General features: G+C 44.2%; 1 protein-coding gene across 4 annotated transcripts in view; it reads left to right on the top strand.

Moving 5' to 3' along the window:
* Positions 1–15,273, top strand: part of LOC147735026 (membrane-spanning 4-domains subfamily A member 4A-like) — a 389,709-nt gene that overhangs the window by 231,639 nt on the left and 142,797 nt on the right. For 3 of the 4 annotated variants that reach the window (XM_086953117.1, XM_086953116.1, XM_086953119.1), the window contains exon 5: positions 9,642–9,758. The exons of the other annotated variant lie outside the window; for it this stretch is intronic. In XM_086953117.1, the coding sequence (XP_086809243.1) occupies positions 9,642–9,758 (117 nt within the window). The remainder of the gene's footprint in view (positions 1–9,641; positions 9,759–15,273) is intronic. 4 annotated transcript variants of the gene reach the window in all.

Genomic DNA, 15,273 nt, shown 5'->3' with positions numbered 1-15,273 from the left:
CTAATTGGGTCCCTGTAGCTGACCTGTGCTCCATCGCAGTCGGACTGAACTTGTGACTTTGTCCTAGTCTGGCATGACCAGCTATCCACAGTTGGTGCTTTGTGCTTCTTGGCACTAATTTAACAAAACATCTTTATAATTGAATATCTCCTGTTCTAATAATTGGATGTTTGTTGTTTAGGCATTGTTTCATTTATTTAACCTTTCTCTATTTTTCTAAATCTGTTGTGGGATGCTTTTGTGCTGTGTTTTCACTGTGATCTGTTTGAAGTGTTACACAAATACTTTACACGTTGCTTCTGAGTTAAGCACGACTGCTCTGTGCCTAGCACATGTTAATTTAGGGTTTACTTGTGACTTCACCCTGAGAAGGATCGTGGCTCCTGCTGGACCAAGGCTCACACCCCAGTCAACCAGCAACCCCATTTTTTACACATTGGAAGAAGAAACTAATGTTATTACACATGAGGAGTGAGAGAAAGCTGCACAGTTTTTATCTAAATTCAGTCTTGCCCCCCCCTGCCACCCTTACCCTTTCCCTCTCGTCTCTTAAAATTCCCAAAAGAGATTGGAAAAAATTGGATGTGAACGCTTTAAATAAGATCCTATGCTCCAATCTACCCTCATCTGATTCTAGCGTTGAAGTGCTGCCAGAAAATGTAGATAACTGGTTTTCAGATGCTATAAACTCTTGTGTCCCCCCCTTACTCATAAAACACTTATGATCCATCGCCGTCTGGCTCCTTGGTTTAACGAATTCTTAAAAGCTGACAAATCTAAATGTAAACGCTTGGAATGTAGAAGGAGGAAAGACTATACACCTGACTCCAAAGATGTCTATAAGAAGGCTGAAAAGCTCTACCACAATCACTGCAACTCTGTTAGGCCCGGGTTTGTCTCCAAAACAATCTCTGAGGCTGCTAATTGTTCTAGAACTCTCTTTGGGCTGGTCAAAGAGCTTGTTGGCTCTGAGACCACTGCGAAACCGCCGCCCCTCAACAAAAGCCAGTGCGAAGAGCTTGCACAATTCTTCACGCACAAAATTGAAAAAAATCTACACGAAAGTCGCGAAATCACACTCCGACAGGACCCTGCAGTCACATTTAATCATCATATCTCTAACCACGCCTGGTCCTTTCCAAACTGATTCACCCCACACTAGCTCATACTTGTATGCTTGGCCGCTTCTCAACCTGGATTCCCTGAAATCTATTTTAGGGAAAGTAAAATCCGGTTCTCTATTGGACCCTCTTCCAATCTCAATATTAAAACAGCTTGACAACCATCATCTGTCCATTATTCTAAAACCTCTAAACTCCTCCCTGTTCGAATCCACAGTCCCTGCACATTGTAAGCACGCCATGGTGACTCCTCTCCTGAAAAAATGCCCACAGCCGACCTGAGTGTTCTCTCCAACTACTGTCCAATTTCTCTTCTGCCAGCCTTCTCCAAAATTCTTGAAAGACACATTCATTCCCATCTCTCCCAATTCATCAAATCTAATAAAATCCTTCACCCCTCTCAATCCGGTTTTAGAACCGGATTTTTCACTGACACCACACTGCTGGGGGTCACCGAGAACCTGCGACACCACCTTGAAAGAGGAGACACAGCTGCGCTTATACTGCTCGACCTCAGCGTGGAGTTCAACATGATCCCCCATGCCATACTCATCAACACACTAAGCTCGCTAGTCATTTGTGGCCCAGCATTGAACTGGATCTCCTCTTTTCTAGTCAACCCCACCTTTCAAATCTTTTCTGCCACGGCCAATTCTAATTTTCACTCTTCACCTTATGGGGTACCCCAAGGATCTATTCTTAGTCCTCTGCTTTTCAATTTATACGTTAGGCCTCTAGCATACATTGCCGAACAAGCCGGCCTGACCCTATATACTTACGCCGATGACTCCCAGATCACCTTTTCCGATTTGAGCACTGACCCTGGCTCGACATCTCTCCTTCAGTCAGGCTTAGGGAAAATTGCTAAATGGATGAACTGCCACCTTCTTAAATTGAATCGCGAAAAGACTGAAGTCCTGATTCTTGGTAAAAAGAAAGACCTGTGGGGCCCGTCACAGTGGTCTGCCGAGATGGGCGCACTCCCACTGCCCTCCAGATATGTCCGCAACCTGGGAGTTACTATTGATGATTCCCTAACCATGCACCAAGAGGCAGTCAAGGTCTCAGCTGTCTGTTTCACCATCTTAAATAATCTGGATGCTGCCAGGTGACACCCACAGATCAGTGGTCCATGCCCTTATAACATCGCGGCTGGATTATGGTAATGTCCTCTATCTTGGCTCTAACAAGGCAGTGATCAGACAACTGCAGCTGGCACAGAACTCTGCCGCGAGACTACTGTGTAGGGTTCCCAAAGCCACTCCCATCTCCGGCTACCTCCTTGACCTACATTGGCTCAGGATTGAGAGTCGTATCAAATTCAAAAGACTGAGCTATATGTTTAAAATCAAAATGGGCACGGGTGCACAGTACTTACAATCCCTTGTCCGTCCCTATACTCCCACTCGCCATCTACGGTCTACAACTGTACCCAGAGTCAAACTCTCCAGGATGGGTGGGAGATCTTTTTCCTACCTCGGTCCATCGCTATGGAACTCTCTCTCCCCTGACATCCGCAAAGAAACCATCTACACACGCTTCCGCAGATCCCTTAAGACCTGGCTATTTAACCAGTAGCTCTGTCTATCGGTATAAATAAGCTATTACCTGCACTTGTCCGTCCAGCGCCGGGACACCTTTTTTTGGGTATCTGCCGCGCTCTACAAGCTTAATAAATAATTAAATAAGTTGGATGCAATTTTTCAGAATTTAGCAAGAAGTATTTTCAAAAGATGGAAAAGTGAAGCAGATGTGTTTGCCCCATTGTGCAGCTAGGTGAAACTACAATGTGAATTAAGCATGGGTGCAAAGAATACCTTAATTTTGAGAGGTGAAAAATATCTACCAAGAGGGAGTGAAAAAATAAGAAAATTGATTAAATTGGACCATGATGGGCACAACCTGATTCATCATTGTGAAGTTTTGCGAGTCTGAAATAGCGATTAATAAGGAATCGCTATTCCCGACTCGCAAAACGGGATTCATGTAGGAATCGCAATTTTTTTTGCGATTCCTACAGGTTCCTTATTTGCGACTAGCTAATTGCTAATCGCAAATAAGGAATGACTCCCCATTCATTCCTATGGGCCTTTAGGGCCCATAGGAATGAATGGGGAGTCATTCCTTATTTGCGATTAGCAATTAGCTAATTGCAAATGAGATTGCGATTTCAAGGGTGTATGGGTGTCCAAAGGACACCCTGTAACACCCCTGAAATGTAAATTCACACAGATGTTACACACACACATGTCCAGAGGACATGTGTGTGTGTTCACATGCAACTTAGAAAAATGCATTTAAATGCATTTTTTCTAAGTTTTTCGCTATTTACCACGAGGTTTGACCTCGCGGTAAATAGCGGCCCAAAATTGCGAATTCGCAATTTCTAAATGTTTCATGAATAGCATTTAAGGAATCTCTAATAGAGATTCCTTAAATGCTATTCCTCGCAAATTTGCGAGTTCTTAATAGCTAATTTTGCATTTGGGATAATAAATCCCAAATGCAATAAGCGCAATTTCGCTTGATGAATCAGGCTGTTACTTACCATACAACACTTTAACGACAAGTGTGGAGGCTAGGCGTGAATAGTTATGTAAAAAGAATTGATAAAAAGATGTGAGGTGTGTAGAGAGAGTGAAAAACATTTGAAAGTTGGTGGTTAGGAAATGGATTCCCTGAATTATGCTAAAGTCTGATCACTTTGCCTTAGTAATGATTGCTGCTTTCTCAAGATGGGTAGCAGTTGAACTTGTGAGGAACATTACACGTAAGAATGTTAGCAAAATATTCAAGAAAGTATTCATAAAAGAGAGATGCCCAGGAATAATTATCACAAATAATGGTACTCAACTTACATCCACGCTGATGCACACACTTTTAAAACGTCATGGGGTTAAACATGTACTCTCCAAGGTAATAGGCTCAACTGACTTGTCGCAGGGACCCTACAAATTACAGTGAATGCCATGAAGGGAGTGAGAGAGGCTGTGGACAAAATGGCGTGGGCATAAAACATGACTGTGAATTAGCTCATGGATGTGTTACCGTTTGCGAGAATGAAAACCCAAAATCAAACTGACCCTGCACTGAATGAAGGATTATGAAACCCAAAGTGATGCATATGACGGCATGAAAGGAAAAAGAATTGCGGAAGGCGACTACAACAAAATCAAGTTGGGAAGAAGGGACAATGTGCTAAAAAAGTTTCAAATCTCATGAAAGTGTACATTGTACATAATTGCCATTTTGTTTTAAAGTAAGGTCAATGGTGGAATAAGAAAGAGTTACCTTGAAGAGCAAGAAAAAAAAGGGAGAAAGAATAGTGCAGAAATTGTGAAAAAGGGAATGACAGGAACTCCTGTAGTGGTTACATATTTATGAGTGATGCGCAGATGGCTGACCCAGAAAGCATTGGATGAGGTGGTCAAGCAATAGCACAAAGAGTGAACAGGATGGCAGTAGGAGAAAGTTAAAACTTTGAAAAGAGAAGCAAGGATGGCTGCTAATTCATGTGGTGAAGACTGCAGAAAATGTTTTAGGACTTTATTATTAGGGCTTCATTATATACAGAGAATGGAAATGGAAACAAGTCCCAACAACTGCAAAGAGCACCTCAACATCTTCAGCCCATCAGCAGACACCAACCATCACCCCACCACAGGCCCTCTGCAACAACCTCACTAACTTCTTTCACAAGAAAATTCTCATGATCTACAGTAACTTTTACCCCCAACTCAGGACCCAAGTCCTCAACAAACTGCTGCCCACTATCATCATGTTTGACCACCTACTAACAAACTGGAGCTCCGTCAACCCAAAAGACACTACAGAAATCATGAAAACATTCTACTTAGTGCCCCCCACCAACGTCTTCCCCCGCCGCATCTTCAACCTATAAGGAACCCTAATCAGCTCCAACCCCACCACCATCAATGTCTCCACCCTCAGCGGAATCTTCCCGGGGAACTTTAAAAACACAGAAATAACAGCTGTCCTGAAGAAACCTTCTGCAGACACGGAAGAGCGCTGCAACTACAGACCTATCTTGCTCCTAACCTTCCCATCAAACGTCATGGAGAAATCAATCAACATGCAACTCCTCAATCATCTAAAACAGCACCATCTCCTAGACACCACTTAGTTACCGTATTTTCCGGCGTATAAGACGACTCGGCGTATAAGACGACCCCCTACTTTTCATGATAAAATGTAGGTTTCATGCTATACTCGCCGTATAAGACAACCCCCACTTCCAACGCAGTCCTGCATAGCGATTTTGGTCATTCACGGCGCCATTTGTTCTATTTGCCTATTACTTTTTATTTGCTATCGATACTTGCACAGTGCTTCCACAGTGCCACCATCACCTACGTAACATTAGTTCTTGTGTTTGAGTGCCCTCAATTTATTTCAATATTATACCATACCTCTACTTGCACACATGTCACTTTTTCCTCCTGTAATGCACCATTTTCTATTGAGAAGCGGTCTGACACCTTCGGGTGAAGTCCGCACTATGTAAAAACGCATGAACACATACCGTAAAGTTTGGTACCCGGCGTTTAAGACGACCCCCAACTTTCCAGAACATTTTAAGGGGTTAAAAAGTCGTCTTATACGCCGGAAAATACGGTAGGTTTCTGCAGCAACCACAGCACAGAAACCATTCTCATCGCAGCAACTGACAACATCCAGACCATCATAGACATCCTGCTTGATCTATACTCAGCCTTCAACACTGTCTCTCACAGCACCCTCGTCTCAAGACTCCACAACAAAATAAAGGAACCGCCCTGAGATGGCTTGCCTCCTTTGTTGCCGACAGACTCCTGCCATACACCTCTGTACCCAAGAACCTCATCTGCAGAGTCCCTCAAGAGTCCTTGCTGAGCTGTGCCCTCTTAACATCTACATGGCCCTACTTGCCCATGTCATAAGATCCCAATGAATCAACATTGTATCCTATGCAGACAACACTCATCTCTGCTCATCCTCTCCCTCACAGAAAACAACCACACCACCGGGACCAGCTTCACAACCTGCATATCAAGCGTGGAAAACTGGATGAAACAGAACTGCCTAAAACTCAACAGAAACAAAACTGTAGCCCTAATCTTTGGGAACTAGAGCTCTCTGTGGGATTTCTCCTGATAGTCAACCGAATCGGGACCCAATCCCACCCCCATAGAGCATGTAAAAAAACTCAGAATTATCTTGGATGACAAACTCCCGATGACCAAACAGGTGAACGTAATAACCCCTTCCTGCTTCTGCATATTCTCCACTAGCTATTCTAATGGCTTCTTACAAACACCAGATACAGTCACCCAGCCCCTCCTCATCAGTAGGCTGTACTACGGTAGCGCACTTTACACCAGTATCTCGAACCAACTCATACAAAGAGTCCAAACTACCCGGAATGCCACTCTCAGCCTCATCAGCAACATCCCCTGCAGTGCACACACCATGCCCCACCTCTGATAGCTATATTGGCTACCCATCCAGAGCGGCTGCCACATTGGAGGACCAGCATACCTCAACCACTGCCTTAATTCCACCATCCAGCTAGGCAACTGACTCGGACACACTCCGCCTTGCACAGATACCACAAATCACCAGAAGCAAAATAGGTGGACGCTCTTCTTCCTACATCAGAGCCAAAACCTTCCTCTTCACATCAGGACCACCCCATTTCTACTAGAGTTCCACAAAAAAATGAAGACTTTGCTGTTCGACTTGATGCCCTGATCAGACTACACATCTACTCTAGTGCCTGGATACCCCTTTGGGTGATAAGTGCGCTATACAAATCCACTTAACATAACTTGGAATTAGTCCAACCAATGTCTTGTTTCTGCAATGTCTTTCAGGATTTTGGTCATACATACATTTTTTATGGTTACTTTATATTGCTAAAAAGATGGGATGTGCCATATGGTGATGTTTAGACATTTCATTGGATTTATTTATATATTTTTTCACCACAACATATTTCCACTTCACAGTTGTAGCTGGCATTAATTGCGGATGGGGGTTAGGCGGGTAGCATGGGGAAGGTTGCGAGGGGGGTTAAAAATCGTACCTGTCCCAGCTGGGTCCCGCGTTTTCTCAGTATTCTCCTGCTCTCCTGCCTTCTGTAGGAACAGGAAGCAGGCAGCCTCCCTCTCCTAAGCAAATCACAAGGCTGCAATGGCAACATTGTAATTGATGGGCACTCAGCCCAGCTAGGGGCCTACGGGGAGATCATTTTCTCCACGTAGGCTGCATTACAGCCCACATGGAGAAAGGGCAGAGTGGGCATGACTGATTTGGGTGGCCCCAGGGGACCGACCAAACAGTTATTGGGCCCTCAGCAGTGGGTACACCACTCTTCCCCTACTCACAGAGCAGTAAGTACAAGCAAACCTTTCTGCTTTCTCGCAGTGCAAGAAGCAGAAATATAAAATGGTAGTGATTTCCATTTTATGTTTATGCTTCTCACACTGTGAGGAAACGAGGGGGCGATGCTCCTCCGCCCTAGTGGAGCAGCTGCCACTTAAGACACATTAACCGTGTAATTCTGTTTGGAGGAAAGCAGAGTGATATTCTTTTACTTTAACCCCCTTACATAAAAAACATATGTTATTCATTTTTGAAAAACTTTCTTTCAGTTGTCATTATTTTGAAGAAAGGAGTGATGTTATATTGTACTAATTTGTGGGAATTTTCCTCTATGATCAATTGTCATGACATCATGGGAACCAGAGATCTCTATGAGGTCACAGGATTCCAAGGGTCTCAATTACTGTTAACAGAGAGCAGGTGAGGAAACTCCTGTGGTGGTGTTGGTGATATATTACATTTCAAAGTACATTATCCAGTCTTCAGTGCTTACATCAAGTTACATCCAGTTTCACTATTAATAAAATATCATAAGAAGTGACATCTTCAACTACAACAATATAGAACCTGCAAGTGCAGCTCCCTTGCTGAAAAGACGCCATAAGAATTAAGTCTACCTTCAAAGAAGAGTGAACAAAAATGAGTGAGCGGGTGACGGTTGCATTGTAAGTGGTGTACTTAAAATGGTATATGCAGCAAAATGGTGGACAGCAGATACTTCATACAGCAGAATGGGCCATTATTTTCTTTGCATTTTCAGAGCAGCTCGTTCATGTGTATGTCTTTATTTTGTGAAAAAGCTGTAAATCAACAAGATGTTATCATGATAGCAATGTAAACCAAATGGCACCACAGGGCATTACTTTGGACTGCATGCCCCAGGGTGCCATGTTGCCCCTGCGGGTGCCGTGCTGCCCTGGGGATGCAATTCTGCCCCGGGGGTGCTATATTACCATTTAGCTCTGTTGTTGACATAATAGACCACCAAGGAAATTAATATTGCTGGATATAAAGATCTGTCACTAGAATATCTTTGCGAGAATATTTTCTGGCAAACATACTATGCTCTATTTCTTTTTTTGCTGAATGTATTTGATTTTGTATCAAACGGAGCACAGTACTGGAAAGGTCAAGTATAAAAGGACAGTTAGAAGATGCAAGCAGGACATATCGCCTAAGTCAGGTGTCTAGTAAATGATATCACTCAGGATCTTAACACCCATGAGACATAGTCATAGCATGAGTGCAATGCAACAGCATTTGTACCAGTATCATTGTGGGTGCAGTAATGCAGACACTATGGGCCCAATTCACAGAATGAACTTAAGACTCAATCCTAAATTCACTACTATTTTGGTATTCACAGAATGCACTTACTACTTTTGGCATTCACAGAATGAATTTACTAATTTTGGTATTCACAGAAGTTAGGGTTTTGTCTTAAGTTTGTCTTAAGACAAACTTAAGACAGACTTAAGACAGACTTAAGACAAAATCCTAACTTCTGTGAATACCAACAGTAGTAAGTTCATTCTGTGAATGCCAAAAGTCGTAAGTGCATTCTGTGAATACCAAAATAGTAGTAAGTTTAGGATTGAGTCTTAAGTTCATTCTGTGAATCGGGCCCATCATCATGCGACCTACGAATCATAGCATGAAGGTGTTGACGTTGTTGTTGATGCCCAGTCCATAAAATTCTTTCCAGTACCACCAGGTTTTCATAAACGTGTGGGGCAGCCTCTGCTTGCATACACCACTGAGCCAATTTGTCCCTGTGAGCTGTTGCTCTCTACTCGGCATCATGTTAATAAAAACCACCAAATTGAAAAATATTTTAGTAAGCAATACTTAAGAGCTGATATTTATCTCAAACTACAGTTCTGGACATGATATTCTAATGTGCAACCAGACAGAAAGGAGGCAACCCAATCTAAGATTCTACCTCGAAGCCCACATTTTAAGGTAGTATTGAAATAAATATAATGCAGTCATCTGTTTCAAAGTCTATGGTGAGCTAGAGCTGCAGGCGTGTGTGAAGGCTTTCACAAGTTGAATGTTAGGTTTCTCTGTGCAACAAGCTTCTCTATTAGAGGTACCTCAATTCTTCACATTCTAATCATCACCCTTTCTTTACAGGTAATAGGCAGTTTGGGGATGAACATTGTCAGCAGCATCTGTGCTGGCATCGAAATAATTATTGTTACAATCAATCTATTAATTGATTCAATCTTTTGCAGTTCATATCAATTTTGTGTAAGTAAACCATATCGAAGTCAAATATTACTAATGTGACTGGGCTTTCTTATGCTTGTTTGTTCTTACATAATCTTGTTGCATTATTCATTGCTTCCAAATTCTTCATAGTAAATTAATGATAAGCTGGTTAATTTAGAGCTGGGCGAATGTGGAGTATCAGCAGAAAAATGGCATATGTACTGCCTGTCAATCTTGCAGTTCTTTCACCCCATTTGGGGATGAGGGAAGAGCAGAGTTTGCACCAACAGGTTCAGCTGAGGCTGCTGGTGCAAATCCTTGACCTTGTTGGCCTGTCTGCCCCTGGGCTGCCAGGGCATAGGGACAGGCATCCGGACCTATTAAGGGTGGGAAGACCATCACAAGAGTTCTGTGCCCGGGACGGCCATGCAAGGTGGTCCCGGGCAAAGGAAATAAACCAGTGGCTTGAACATGTAGTGAGAAGGCTCTCTCCACATTGTGTCAAAGATTGCTTGTTTTTAAAGAAAAAACTCCCAGACAGAAATGCTGATCAGTATCAAAAAAACAAAGTTGCCCGTTTGGAAATTCCTTCTCATTTAGATACTTCACTGTTGATTCCATTGTAAGCTTCAAAGTCCACTGAGCTAGTGGGCTAGCTGACTGTCTGAACAACTCAAATGAGTTCAAAACTGTTCCACCCATGACAGGCTTTCACTTGTAGTAATGTTTTTTGGTTTAGGATACATTATACAAAGCTTCAACATTATAGATCACTAAATTGATAAATGAATCAAATTTAACATCACAAATAGCTGGTAACATATCTCTAGTTAGTAATGCTATAAATAAAAAAAAATGTGTGTTAACAGTAAAACACAAGGTAAATGGTATGCTTGGTCTTTCAGATGAGATTAACAAATAAATTCCATTAATCTTGGTAGTATTAACATCTTTTCCTATAACCCTTGTATATCTCAATGATGATTAAGTACAAAATAATGTTGAATATTGAATAGTTTGCACTAGCAGTATTGCCAAGCATGTATCCTGAATGGGGATACAGAATTATGTAGAGCATGAATAAGACAGTGGTAAAAGATGGTGAAGGTAATTGAATGGCTTTAGAGCCGTATTCCACAAAATTGGTACATCGTAGCTATTCGAACAAGTGCCTGAGAAAACCACAATGCTGTGATCCTTAATTAAAAAACAAAAGAGCCAGATATATTTTAAAGATTTATGGGGTTAGATATACAATGGAACGCCTAATTTGGAGCATTCATAATTAATAGGTGGTCAAAATTACACAACTGTAAGGGCGACTCAAATACTAGCTGTAAGAAATTGGGTTGCTGGTTGAGGGGGGTGAAACCCTAGTCAAGCAGCAATCACAATCCTTGTCAGGATGAGGCACAAGAAAGCCCAAAATTAACCTGTGCTCAACCCTCTGGTATCTTGCCACAGAGCAGTCAGGCTTAACTTGGATGCAATATGTTAAGTATTTATGCAGCACTTCAAACAGTAATAGAGTGAAAACACAACACAAGAAAAGCAATTAATAAATAAAACAAAACCAAAACTACAAAAATCCAATCAGAGATATGCACGTTTAAAGTTTTCAGTGACAATTGCGCCAAAAAGTCGGACCAGTACAAAGTCAAAAGGTCAGGCCGACTGCAATTGGAGCACATGCTGGCTACAAGGACCAATATAGACTATTGAATAAAAGTACCTTAAATTATGCTTGCGGCGTGTTCCGACGTCCAGCGCCGAGTATGCGTTGCAACAGCCGAGGCGATGCATCGATACGAGGTCCTGCATTTTGTCGAGGATTCTGTGCACAAGTTTTTGCAATGTGAAACCCAGCATCGAAGATGCATCGTGCAGCCGAAGCGATGCACCAGTTCTGAAGAGCTGTGAGGGTGCGATGTGAGACCTGCATCATCAACATGGGATTTGTGATGTTAGGGCATGCGTCAGGAAAGCTCTGAACAGGCAACAGTTTCTATCGATGTGGAGATCTTGTGTCAAGAGAACCCTCACAGCAGAGGCAATGTGTTAGTCCTGCTCTGGATTGCACTCCTCAGCAGAGGGCATGCTTCGGTTCTGCTAGGTACACAGCTGGGCTGGTATATCACCTTGATGTCAACTTCCAAGGGTTCAGGACTCAAGTGGCACCACTTAGACACATAGATGGCAGGTGATGGGTTCAACTTTGTTACAGCCTTCTGTCTCTTAGGCTCTAGTTAAGAGTCCAGCCAACTATCCCTTCAATTCACTCTAGGGTCCTTGGTTTCAACAGATGCAGTTCCAGTCCTTCGGACCCAGGCAAGAGGACAGTAGGCTGCAGGTCAGCACATAAGGGGAGCAGCATTAACAGGTCCAGAAGTGTACTGAAGAGTTGGTACCTGGGGTTCCCTATTTATACCTGGGCCTTCCTTTGAAGTGGGAGAAGCTTTTAGAATTAAATCGATTTTCATTAGCAGAACACATAGCAAAAAGGAACAAGACAATGCTTTATTGCCTACAACCCATGGGAGAAGCTTTTAGAGGTTTCCCTTTGACGTCCACAGGCTTCCTGTGTCATGTCCTTTAGGCTAGTTCTGTCATCTATACCCCTTTTTACATACATTGTCCTATCCGCATGACATTAACGGTTTTGAACAGGTAACCTTTTCCCTAGTAGCTTACTCCTGTCTCTTTGACACCAACTCTTAGTATTCTATCCTAATCCCTGTACCTGACATACATAAACATAACCTTAGGCACAGCATAATTACTCTGTGTAAGGGTCACTGCCTTTTTTAAACCTTAGCCAACAGCCAGCTGTGCATGATCGCATTTGTTTGGAAAAACATTCATATGTGTTTCCAAATCATTTATGTTTGTTTTCAAAGCATATCGATTCTAGAAGAAAGCCTGGAGTCACAACTCCAGCATATGAAGCCCTCACCCCCACTTTGCAAATTAGAGGAGAATTCCTTCCAAGCAGTCATGTGGTCCTGCGTCCTGTCATTGATGGCCCATCCAGGCATACCTAAGCTCCATATTGTGTGTGGGTACCTAGGAGGAATACCCAAAGCCCAACTGCTAACTATACTCAGTCATGTGACCCAGAGAAAACCTGAATGCACTAAATGGCTAAATAAGGAAAATGCCAACTTTCTAAAAGTGGCATTTCAGAATTGTAATTTAAAATCTGACTTCACCATGATAGAGAGGTTTGCATTACAATTCCAAAGACACCAAATAAGAACTGGTTACCTGTTCTCATTTGGAAATGATCACCTATTAAATGCAATAAGGTAACTACAAGGTTATCCAATGGCAGAGGCATACCGTGCAGTAGGGAAATACAAATGTAAGAGTTTTTTAAAACCAAGACATGTAAAACTAAACAACACATATCCCATTGTTTAAATACACCTTAACTTGCCCTCTTGGTAGTCCAGGATCTACCCAAGAGGTCAATCAATCAATCAAAGCATTTGTATAGCGCACTACTCACCCGGAGGGTCTCAAGGCGCTAGGGGAGGGGGGGTCCGCTACTGCTCGAACAGCCATGTCTTGAGCTGCTTCCTGAAGGTGAGGTGGTCCTGGGTCAGGCGGAGGTGGGTCGGTAGGGAGTTCCATGTCTTGGCGGCGAGGTAGGAGAAGGACCTTCCCCCTGTGGTGGCTCTTCAGATGCGGGGGACGGCAAGGGCGTGGCCGGTCGATCGAAGCTGGCGTTTGGGAGCGTAGAAGTTGAGGCGGCTGTTGAGGTATCCTGGGCCTTGGTTGTGCAGGGCTTTGTGTGCGTGGGTGAGGAGACGGAAGGTGTCCGGAGATGTGGTTGTGACGGGGGATGTCCAGCATGAGTCGTGCAGAGGCGTTCTGGATCCGCTGGAGTCTCTTCTGGAGTTTGGCGGTGGTTCCGGCGTAGATGGAGTTGCCGTAGTCCAGTCGGCTGGGTGACCGTCTTCCTGATCCACCGGAAGATCTTGCGTAGCATGCGTAGGATGTTGAAGCACGACGAGGAGATGGCGTTGACTTGTCTGGTCATGGAGAGGGAGGAGTCCAGGATGAAGCCCAGGTTGCGTGCGTGGTCTGTTGGTTTGGGTGCGCTGCCTAGGGCGGGGGGCCACCAGGAGTCGTCCCAGAGTGTGAGGATCCCAGGATGAGGACTTCCATCTTGTCCGAGTTCAGTTTCAGGCGGCTGTTCTTCATCCATTTGGCTACCTCTTTCATCCCTTCGTGTAGGTTGGCTCTGGCGGTGGCGGGGTCGTTGGTGAGGGAGAGGATCAGCTGGGTGTCGTTGGCGTAGGAGATGATGTTGAGGTTGTGCTGGCGTGCGATGGCTGCGAGGGGACTCATGTAGACGTTGAAGAGGGTTGGGCTGAGCGAGGAGCCTTGAGGAACGTCGCAGATGACTTCGGTGGCTTCTGACCTGAACAGGGGAAGGCGGACTCTCTGTGTCCTTCCGGCGAGGAAGGAGGTGATCCACTCCAGTGCCTTCTCCTGGATTCCGACGTTGCTGAGGCGCTGTACTAGGGTACAGTGTCGAAGGCCGCGGAGAGGTCTAGGAGGATGAGGGCCGCAGTTTCTCTGTTGTCGAGCAGAGCTCGGATGTCATCCGTTGCTGCGATCAGGGCGGTCTCGGTGCTGTGGTTGGCCCGGAAGCCAGACTGCGAGAGGTCGAGGGATCCATTCATCTTGAGGAAGGCGGCCAGCTGCTTGTTGACGGTCTTCTCGATGACTTTTGCGGGAAACGATGGCAGCGAGATGGGTCGGTAGTTCTTGAGGTCGGTGGGGTCGGCTGATGGCTTCTTTAGTAGGGCGCTGAGTTCGGCGTGCTTCCAGCTCTCCGGAAAGGTAGCGGTGTTGAAGGAGCTGTTGATGATGTCCCGCAGATGGGGTGCGATGACAGCATCTGCCTTGTTGAAGACGTGGTGGGGGCAAGGGTCGGTCGGAGATCCAGAGTGGATGGAGTTCATCGTGCGGATGGTGTCTTCGGTGCTGATCGGGGTCCAGGCGCGGAGGGTGGTGGTGGGGGGCGGTGGTGCGCTCGTGGCGTGCGTTGGTTGAGTGCTGAAGCTGTTGTGTATGTCCGCGATCTTGTTGTGGAAGTAGGAGGCGAGGGAGTTGCAGAGGTCTTGCGAAGGGGTGATGTCGTTGTTTCTGGCATTGGGGTTGGAGAGCTCTTTAACGATGTTGAAGAGTTCCTTGCCATTGTGTGCGTTGTTGTCCAGTCGTTCCTTGAATGCAGTTTTCTTGGTGGTGTGGATCAGTTGGTGGTGTTTTCGGGTGGCGATCTTGAGGGCAGTCATGTTGTCAGGTGTTGGGTCTCTGCGCCAGGCTTTCTCCAGGGCTCTGCAGTCCTTACATGACTTACATGTCAATTCAATTCAATTCAATATAGTCTTTATTTTGATTACTCAATCATAAAAGACAGGTTAATTCAGTATTAAAAATATATAAAAAGATATTCATCTCTTAGCATTTTTACAATAAACATTAAACAATAAAACCAACAATGATCATAGTTCTTCATAAAATAGTCAATAAATATATGTCC

The sequence above is a fragment of the Lissotriton vulgaris genome, chromosome 1_2 (assembly GCF_964263255.1).
Source record: "Lissotriton vulgaris chromosome 1_2, aLisVul1.2, whole genome shotgun sequence".
Lineage (NCBI taxonomy): Eukaryota > Metazoa > Chordata > Amphibia > Caudata > Salamandridae > Lissotriton > Lissotriton vulgaris.
The sequence above is the reverse complement of the archived record's forward strand: the minus strand, read 5'-3'. Positions and strand labels throughout refer to the sequence as shown.